Raw genomic sequence first — 9,928 nt, 5'->3', positions numbered from 1 at the left:
GGAATGTTTATTATTTTTCAGGTTCTGTGGATCAGGAATATGTGAGAGGCTAAGCTGGGATGTTGTAGACTCAGGGTTTTTTATGAGGTTGCAATCAAGGGTTTGGCTGGGGCTGCACTCATCTGAAAGCTCGACTGGGGCTAGAGGCTCTATTTCCAATATTGCTCACTCGTTGGCTGTTGGCAGGAAGCCTGTGTTCCTTACCATGTGGGCCTAACTGTAGGGGCTGCTTGAGTGCACTTGTGACAAGGCAGCTGGCTTCCCCCAGAGGGAGTGACACAGAAGAGAGAGCCAAGAGGAATCCACAATGCCTCTTATGACCCAGTCTTGGATATCTCCTGCTGTCAGTTCTGCTTTATTCTGTTCATTAGAAGTGAGTCACTAAGCCAGCTGACACTCAAGGGGAGGGGAATTAGGCTCCATTTATTGAGGAAAGGAATGTCAGAGAATTTGTGGACCTATTTAAAAACCATCATAGAGAGCTTCATTTTCGAGCAGGAGATAGGACACTTGGAACATGATTTGTGGAATGTTCTTCAGAAGCTGTAATGTGCTGGCTGGGTGCTGGCTGCGTGTGAGTATGCCACATTTATAACTCTCTACTTGCTTGCATTGTCCAGAAAATCTGTGACAACAGTAATGAGAGCTTATAACTGGAGAGTGCTTGCTCTCTGCCAGGCACTCTGCATACATGGGCTCTTCACCCCACACCTATGATCTCCATTTCACAGGTGCAGAAACTGGGGCTCAGAGAGGGAAAGTGACATGCTTAAAGTCACACAGCTCTGAGATATCTGAGCTTGAACTCAAACCAGGTGTTTCTCGCTTCAGAGCCATGTGCACCTTGGAGACGTCCTGGCCCTGCTCTATACATTAGAAATATAATGTGAACCACGTGTGTAATTAAACATTTTCTAGTAGCCACACTTGAAAAAGTAAAAAGGTGAGAATAATTTTATTTTATTTTTTAAAAGTTTTTATTTATTTATTTGAGAGACAGAGAGAGATAATGAGAGAAAGAGCATGAGTAGTGGGGGTGGGGTAGAGGGGGAAGCAGGCTCCCTGCCGAGCAGAGAGCCCAATGTAGGGCTTGATTCCAGGACCCTGGGATCAAGACCCAAGCCCAAGGCAGATGTGTAACCGACTGAGCCGGCCAGGCACCCCGAGCATAATTTTAATAATATATTTTATTTAACCCAATGTGTCAAAAGTATCACTTCACATAGTATAAAAATCTATTGAGATGTTTTACTTTTTTTTATACTAAGTCTTTGAAATCTGGTGTGCATTTTATATCTACAGCACATCTCGATTCGGGCGCCAGATTTTCATTGGAAATTCTTTTTCTTTTTTTTTAAAGATTCTATCTATTTATTTTAGAGAGCGAGAGTGCGTGAGCAGGGGGAGGAACAGAGGGGGAGTGAGGAGGAGGGGAAAGAATCTCAAGCAGACTCCATGCTGAGCACAGAGCTCACGAAGCGGGGCTGGATCTCAGGACCCTGAGATCATGACCTGAGCTGAAACCAAGAGTCAGACACTTAACCCACTGGCCACCCAGGCGTCCCAATTGGAAATTCTTGATTTATATTTATATTTCATAAAATTTATGGTTGAAAAAATAGATTCACATGCCCAAGTTGTTCCAAATGTAGTAAGATTTTCCAATAATTGAATAGTGTCAGTTTTTAAATTAAAATGAAATAAACTTAAATAAAATTTAGTTCCTCATTCACACTAGTGGCGTATCAAGTGCACAGTAACCACACGTGGCGGGTGGCTCTTGTATTAAACAAAGCAGTTCTAAGCAAGCCTCTGCATGAGGGAACTGAGGCCCACGTGAAGTCACATACCATGCCAGAGTCAGAGCTAGTTCTGGAAGCCTGGGGAGATGCAGGTGAGCAGAGATATTCCAGCCTTGCCTATGCATCCATCCATCTGCCCATCCATCTGTCAATTCACTGTTCATCTGAGAAATAGCTAGTGCATGCCTTCTCTGTGCTAGTTCTTGGGGCCAAGAGCTGATTTGCTGAGAGCAAGACTGACAGGTCCCCAGGCACAGGGAACAGAAATCCAGCAGGCACTCCCACAATCATATGTGTGATACAGACTGAGCAGACATGGAAATAGCAGAGGGGCCAATGGGGACATGACCTACCCTAGGGGCTTAGGGGAGGTTTCTCTCAAAAAGAGACATGGGAGCTAGTGTTCCTCTAAAGGAGTATGCTAAAAATCAGCTCCCACTGCTGTAATGCTATGGGGGGGGGGACCCAACCCAACCTCAGTGGCCACGGCCACAAGCATTTATTTGCATGCCCCCGGGGCTGCATGTTGACTGCAGCTTGACCATTATAAGCTGGGTTTGGATGGGTGGCTTTGCTCAGGCTCTGGGTTGGGCTCAAGTCTACTCTATGTTCTTTCTGGAGCCCAGGATGATGGGACATCAGCTCTCAGGGCATGTTCCTTTCTCCTGGCAAGTCACTGGAGTTCAAAGACAAGCAAACTGCACAAGCACAGTTACACCTTCTGTCTGCATTATGTCTTCTCTCATTCCATTGGCCAAGACAAGTCCTGTAGCTGAGCCATCGGTGGGGAAGGGGAAGGCGAGGAATAATAGCTCAGTAACACAACTATCACCCACCAGTAAGATTTAGGTGCAAGGGTGAATGGCATCCTAGGGGAGAGATCCTGAGGTGAGATGGAGCAAAGGGGCTTCTAAACTCCTGGAATCTGGGTGGGTGGGGGGTTGTTTTCATCACCTTCATTGTCCAAGACACAACACTGTTTAAGACTCTACAACATGGCAACTAAATGTAGACCCTTGTGGTTGGAATGTGGTGAGCTGTTATGCAGGGGTGGGGGTAGGGAATGGTCCTGGGTTCCCAGGTGGCCTGGTATGGGTGTGGGGCAGGACAGTAGGGGATGTTGGTAACGGATGTTGAGTGTGTGTGTGTGTGTGTGTGTGTGTGTGTGTGTGTGTGTGTTGGGGGTGCAGCATAACAGAGAACACCCCTCGTGCTGCTAGCTTCATTCCATGGGAATTAGAATTGCAGCCTCCTGCCCTGACCACAAAGGGGGAAGGTGACATCTCCCTGGGGGGCTGCTAGGGGAAGGGCCAGATTTGAAAGAGCCAGTTCTAAGAGCCCTAGAAACCTGGGTTCAAACCCTGACTTTTCCCTGACTCTCACATTGGAACCTCTCACAATGGCTTCCTTCCAGCTCAGAATTCCTCTCTCCTGAGACCCTAAGAGTACAAGACTGAGAGTAAAGAGGGGAGGGCCATGATGATACCATAAGCAGGACCTGAAACAGGGATTTGGTATAGATGGAAGGACAGGGCCCGTGCTTGATGGTCACCAGGGAAGGAGAAGGGGCATTGTCCCCTTTGGCAGTGTGGAAGGTATCACCCCCCCGCCCCAGCCCCTGACATAACTCATATTGGATGCAGGTGCTGTCACCATAATGGGGCTCTGTGTGGCACAGCTGCCCCCTCCCCCATGGCCACATTAGGACAGGACATCTTTGCAGTAAAAAAACTTCACAGTAGACCTGAATATTTTTCCAGCTGGAGTCTTTAGATCCCAGAGCATCCAGGAACTTGTCTCTAGAGTTTAAGCATTTTCCAGGAATTCTGAAATGTTGTACTTTCATGGTACTGATAATTACCCTAAATGATCAGATCACATTCTAGGTTATCTGGAGAACCCACAGGAAAAATTACGAACCATAATACAGTTTTTGGCCTGTGTTTGTCTTTGTATTTTTTACTGAATTGGCACCCAGCAGTCATCTAAGGAGATGAGCTTAAGTCCAGTGTCTCGCACACCTGAAATCCAGGTTTGTTTCCATCATCCTCACTGCCCCAAGACAGCACAATTGTCCCAGACTCCAAGATCTTTGGGCAGCCGCCACAGCCTCCTAAATGCTCTCCTTATTTGTCTCTCCATCCTCTTACTCCCAATGCAGTGTATTCTCCACAGCTACCTTATAGGCAAAGAAACTGGGAATCAGCAGGGGTGATTAACTTGGCCTTGGCTATCATGGTGTCAGAGCCTTAGTGGGAACCCAGCCAGTCTGACTTTCATTTAGTCAGTCAGTGGTAAGAATAGCGCCTTGGGGTCAGCCGGCCTGAGGGTGGATCCCAATTCCGCCATGTACTGATTGTGCCAGCTTGCACCTGACCACCTTTTGTATTTTCAGTTTTCTTGCCTTAAAGTGAGCCAATAATAACCTCATAGAGTTCTAATGAGGAGTTGAAGAAGTCATTGCAGCAGGGACCCCAAAGTCTTACTGATTCAGAATGCTGGGGCCAGTGTCTACACCTTATTGACACAGGGCTTTCTTCCAAACCGCAGACCTCCACGCACAGAGCAGAAGTGCTGAGGAGGTAACACACACAGGAGCAACTTTCTACCATGACTGCTAACACAGAACTACTCTAGCTTCCTCTCCTCTTGGATGAAATAATTCTGAGGTGTGTATACTACAGTTTCCCAGAACTGCCCAACAGAATTAAGACCCAGATGCCCACCAAGGTAACATTCTTTTTTTTTTTTTAAGATTATTTATTTATTTATTTATTTGAATGAGACGGAGAGAGAGAGAGTGAGCATGACTCGGCAGGGGGTGGGGGGAGAGGAGCAGAGGGAGAAGGAGGAGCAGACTTTCCGCTGAGCAGGGAGCCTGATGCAGGGTCCATCCCAGGACCCTGATATCATGACCTGAGCCGAAGGCAGAGGCTCGACTGACTGAGCCACCCAGGCACTTCCTCATGGTAACACTCTTTATTGGCTATCACCCCTACCCTGTCTCATTCCCTGACTACCCTATTAGGGTTTCCAGAGACCACCGACTTGCACTGGAATCCTTATCTTGGGGTCTGTTTCTGGAGAACCCAAACTAAAATATAATGCAATCATTTATTCATTCAACAACTATTTATTAAGGCCTTCCATGAGTTAGGCTCTGTGCTAGATCCTGAGGATGTTGCAACGAACAAGACAGAATGTGTCCTTGCTTTCAGGGAGCTACGATCCTGGGGAAGAGGCAACAGCAACTAAACAAATGATGTCATTGTTTTGGATAGTGATAGTACTGTGAAGAAAATGATGTGATAGTGATGGAAGCAGGTTATATGGGGTGGTCAGGGAGGGCCTCTCTGAAGAGTTGGTATTTAAGCTGAGACATGAAGAATGAGAAGGGGCCAGCCAAGAAACAATCTGGGGGGAAAAGCATTCCAGAAAGAATAGTAAGTAGACTCTGATATAAATATGGGCTTGGAGTATTTATTGAACGAACAAAATAAAGTTACGGAGTTGAGGTGTAGTCAACTAGAGAGAACATGTTAGGAGAAGTAAATTGGGGAAGTAAAAGTAAGCAGAGGTCAGATCATGCAGGCCCTAGGACACAGTAGGAAGTCTGGATTTTATTGCAATGGCAATGACAAGCCACCCAGAGCTTACAGCAGAAGACTGATGTGATCTGAGTCAAAGCCAAAGTCAAAACAGTCTCTTTATTTTTAAAGGTATTTATTTATTTATTTATTTATTTATTTATTTATTTATTTGAGAGAGATGGGGGGAAGGGGCAGAGGGAGAAGCAAGCTCCCGGCTGAGCAGGGAGCCCAACGTGGGGCTCCACATGGGGCTGGATCCCAAGACTCTGAGACCATGACCTTAGCTGAAGGCAGACGCCCTACCCACCAAGCCACCCAGGTGCCCCCAAAAAACAAGTTCTTTTAGGCTCCCTATGGGAAATAGTCTGTAGGAGACAAGGGGAAGGAGCAGAAACAAGGAAACCAGTTCGCTGGCTATCGCAGTAGTTTCGGATGAGATGATGGTGGCCCGGGGCTAGAGTTGTAGCACGGGAAGTGGGTAAATTTGAGACATTTTGGAGTTAGAGCGGACAGAACTTGCTGACAGTTTGAATGTAGAGGTTGAGGGAGAGGGGGAAAAAATGACTCCTCCGTTTCTCCTAGAGTAACTGGGAGGATGGTTGGGCCATTTACCGATATGGTCTAGATTGGGAAGGGACAGGTTTTGGGTGAGGATGTGAATATGGAAATGAAGAGTTCTGTATTAAGTTAGAGTCAGTTATTAGATACCCAAGAGGAGGTGCCCCGTAAGCAACTGAACTATGGATCTATCACTCCCACCCCGGGGGGGCTGGGGCGTCCAGGCTGGAACAGCGAATGCGAAGTCTTTAATCTATAGAGCAGCGCTGTCCGGTAGAAAGAGGACGTGAACCAGGTATGCAATTTAAAATGTTCCAGTAGCCACATTAAAAAATAAGAAGAAACAGGTGAAACTAATTTAAATTAGATTCATTTAACCGAGTATATCCTAAATATTATTTCAACACAATATAAGCATGACTGATGAGCTATTCTGCACTTTTTCTTCGACATCCGGTGTGTATTTTACATTTCGAGCACATTAATTCGCACTCACGCCGTTCCAAGCACGGGACTTGCCACAGGACTCAGGTCAGCGTAGCAGCGGTTGCACAAAGCCGGGAACCGGTACCCACCCGGCCATACTGGGAGAAACCATTCCGCTGGAACTGCCCGGACGGAAGTCGTGGCGGAACGGAAGTCGCGGCGGAACGGAAGTCGCTCGTGTGCGCGCTCTGCGGCGGAACAGTGAGGCGGGATCCTGGGAGGCTGAGGAGAGCTTCGGTTCCCGGATGCTGGGAGCTCGGGTAGCGGGAGGTGAGCGGTGCGGTTGGCGGAGGTGGTCTGTGCTTGGGGCCGCAGGGCGACGGAGCCCCGCAAATGCTCAGTGTTCAAGGGGAGGATGGCGCGGGCCTTGGAGTCAGACTGTCGGGGTTCGCGCCCCAGCCCCGCTGCCTACTCGCCTTTGACCTTGGGCACGTCATCCCCGTTGCCCCCGAGCCTTAGCCTCGTCACCCGTGAAGTGGGGTTGGTAGAACTTGCTTTACAGTGTCGCGGTGAGGATTAAATACCGTAATCCACGGGAAGCGCTAAGTACCGCGCCTGAAGCATTGTAGCCACCCCCGCAAAATGTTTGGGATGTTTTATCGTTTAGGTTTACATCTGTTGAGATGAGGCTGCTGTCTCGTCGGTATTGCAGACTACCAAGTTTTGAGGCACCGCCCCCCCCCCGTGGCTCCTACGTTGTGCTATGCAAACATTTTATTTGCATTGTCGCATTTCATCCTCACAGCAGACATGGAGATAGGTACTATTGTCCCCATTTTGCTCATGGAGAAATGGGAGCTTCCCGAATTTAAGAAGCTCCCCAGGTGCCCAGGGTTACCTGGCTGGGCAGCAGTTGGGGCAGACTGACTCCAGAGTCCATGCCGTTAACCGGATTGCTCTCGATCTCCCATGAAAGCGAGTGCGGGCTGCAAGTGTGCAGTTACTGAAGACTTAGTTGTGCCACGTTGGGTTTTTAATATCTTCTTTAATTCTCACAATGCCTCTGGGACATAGGTACTACCTTTATCTTTATTTTACAGGTATGGAATTGGCAGCTAATAGATAGGAATTTGACTTGCCCAAGGTCACACAGCAAGCAAGGAGCAGAAAAGGGTGACTTTAAAGCTCACATTTAAAGGCTGTTCTGTGATACTGAATGTAGGTTAGCATTTCTGCTGTCTAAGTCCTGGTAGCATGTACCGCAGGTGACCGAGTAAGAGAGGTAACAGGCTACATCTGCTCATTTTACATGTGCAGCACCTGCCATGAGCCAGTTACTGAATGGGAGCTGTCGAAGATGTACAAATGGATGAGATTTGTTCCCTGCTTTTAGGCACCTCCCAGCCTGTAAGGGATGGCAGAAGTGTAAGTAGTAATTAGCAGCCAAGTGTGATGAGTCTTGAGATGGAGCTTAGAAAGAGGCTTTGGGAACCTAGGACCCCAACCTAGACTTTGAGAATGGTGGCTAGGACAGGCTTCTAGGAGGAAGCAGAGACCTGAAAGCACTCAGTTGGCTGAGTCAGAGAGAAGATATAGTGGCCAGAGAGAAAAGTGTGTATAAAAGCCTAGAAGCTAGTGAAGATCTGTACAAAATGGAGTGAGGCAGTCAGTGAGGTCTGTTGAGGATGTGTGGTGGGAAGTGTGTCCATCTCTTGTACTTTTTTTTTTTTTTAAAGATTTTATTTATTTATTCAACAGAGATAGAGACAGCCAGCGAGAGAGGGAACACAAGCAGGGGGAGTGGGAGAGGAAGAAGCAGGCTCATAGCAGAGGAGCCTGATGTGGGGCTCGATCCCATAACGCCGGGATCACGCCCTGAGCCAAAGGCAAACGCCTAACCGCTGTGCCACCCAGGCGCCCCAATCTCTTGTACTTTGAGTCACCTAGGTTCCTTCCTGGGAGGCAATCACGGTTTCTTATGCATTCTAGAGATACTGTGTTCATTTACAAGTATGTACCTTAGTATTCTGTGCTCCTCCTGCAGATTAAAGTATAGCATACTGTAGATACTATTGGGCACTTTGTTTCCTTGTTTTTGTCATGTATGGATACAGCCTTACTTTCTAACGGTTGCATTTTATCCCATTGCATGGATGTACCATGACTTATTTAAATAGGATCCTTATGATGACATTTAGATCTTTTCCATTCCTTTGCTGTTAGAAACACTGCTGCATTGGATATCCTTACACATGGGTCATATCTGTAGGGTAAATATCTAGGAATGGAACTGGTTGGTCAAAGGGTTTGTATGTTTGTAATTTTGATGGAAAGTGGCAAATTGCCTTCTTTAAAGGTTGTGCTGTTTTCATCCCCCCAGCTATGTGTGAGAGGGGCCTGGTTAGAAAGTTTGAAGGCAGCAATTCAAGATTATTGAAGGGTAGGAGTCACTGATCAGACATATGGTGCCCCATGTTAGATACTTTACATTTGAAGAAACTCAAAGGAAGATGCCCTCAGATAGTAAGTGGTTTTCATAGTAACAGGAGGCAACTTAGCAAGTTGGCTAGGAGCATGGGCTTTGTGGTCATATAGATCTTCATTTGAGTCCTGGCTCTGTTGCTTAGGAGGGAGCTTAGGTAAGTTCCTCAGCCTCTCTGTGTCTATTTCCTGATCTCTGAATGGGGGTAATAGCACTGTCTGTTGTCTGTTTTGCTGAGGATTGCTGTGAAGAGTTAATGCCCTTGAAACTTCCTGGCACAAGGTGCTTCTTTGTTCTTTCGTCACACCATCTCATCTCATCTCTACTACCCCTTTGTTTTGAAAACTACCTGGATTTGTATCTTTTACCTTTGGCACTCCTTTGTGTGATCTTGGGCAAGTTGCCCCAGTTTTCTTTTTTTTAACTTGTAAAATAGAGATAATATTAAGAATATCTTCTTCTTGGGTTTTTGTATATTAAATGTAAATATACTGGATGTGCTTACAGCATTGCCCTGTAATAGTGTTCAGTAAATATTGGTGATACCTGTTATTCTTTTGCAGACTTTGGGCTTTGATTTAGTGCCATGCATCCTTTACAGTGTGTTCTGCAAGCACAGAGGTGGGGGCCCTTGGCTTCCGTATCCTGGCTGCTGCTCAGGACCTGCAGGGCACATAGTGGTGTCCCCAGCACTGCATGTCCCAGTTCAGAGAGGCAGCAGGAAGATGGAGTTCGGAAGGATTTCAGCTCCAGGCTGGCCAATGGGCCGACTTTTCAACATTTTTTAAGAAGTGCTTCAGCTCCTCAAGAGCAGCCAGACATGGAGGACCCACCCCCCTATCTCACAGTGGATGAACTTTTAGGGAGGCAAAGAAAAGGTTGGTTTTACTTTTCTTCTCTCTTCAGACTTCCTGCTTTGCTCCTTTCCAGCATCCACAGCCTGATTCTTAATTATTCGTCTATTGCAGAGGGTTAATAGGGTGGGAAGGCTAGGTTATAGAATTGTCAGACTTCATCAAGTAACAATATAAAGAAACTTGTGGGTGCCTGGCTGGCTCAGTTGGTAGAGT

At 46.9% G+C, this 9,928-nt stretch overlaps 1 protein-coding gene across 2 annotated transcripts in view; it reads left to right on the top strand.

The window, feature by feature from the left end:
- The first annotated feature begins 6,562 nt into the window (after positions 1 to 6,562).
- The window catches only part of CDK5RAP1 (CDK5 regulatory subunit associated protein 1), a 31,392-nt gene continuing 28,026 nt past the window's right edge, over positions 6,563 to 9,928 (top strand). For both annotated transcript variants that reach the window (XM_008703200.2, XM_008703199.2), the window contains exons 1-2: positions 6,563 to 6,706; positions 9,422 to 9,736. In XM_008703200.2, coding sequence (XP_008701422.1) covers positions 9,445 to 9,736 — 292 coding nt within the window. In that variant the 5' untranslated portion in view covers positions 6,563 to 6,706; positions 9,422 to 9,444. The remainder of the gene's footprint in view (positions 6,707 to 9,421; positions 9,737 to 9,928) is intronic.

This window comes from Ursus maritimus, unplaced genomic scaffold, assembly GCF_017311325.1.
Source record: "Ursus maritimus isolate PB19 unplaced genomic scaffold, ASM1731132v1 scaffold_22, whole genome shotgun sequence".
NCBI classification, from domain to species: domain Eukaryota; kingdom Metazoa; phylum Chordata; class Mammalia; order Carnivora; family Ursidae; genus Ursus; species Ursus maritimus.
This window is presented reverse-complemented; position numbering and strand designations above follow the sequence as displayed.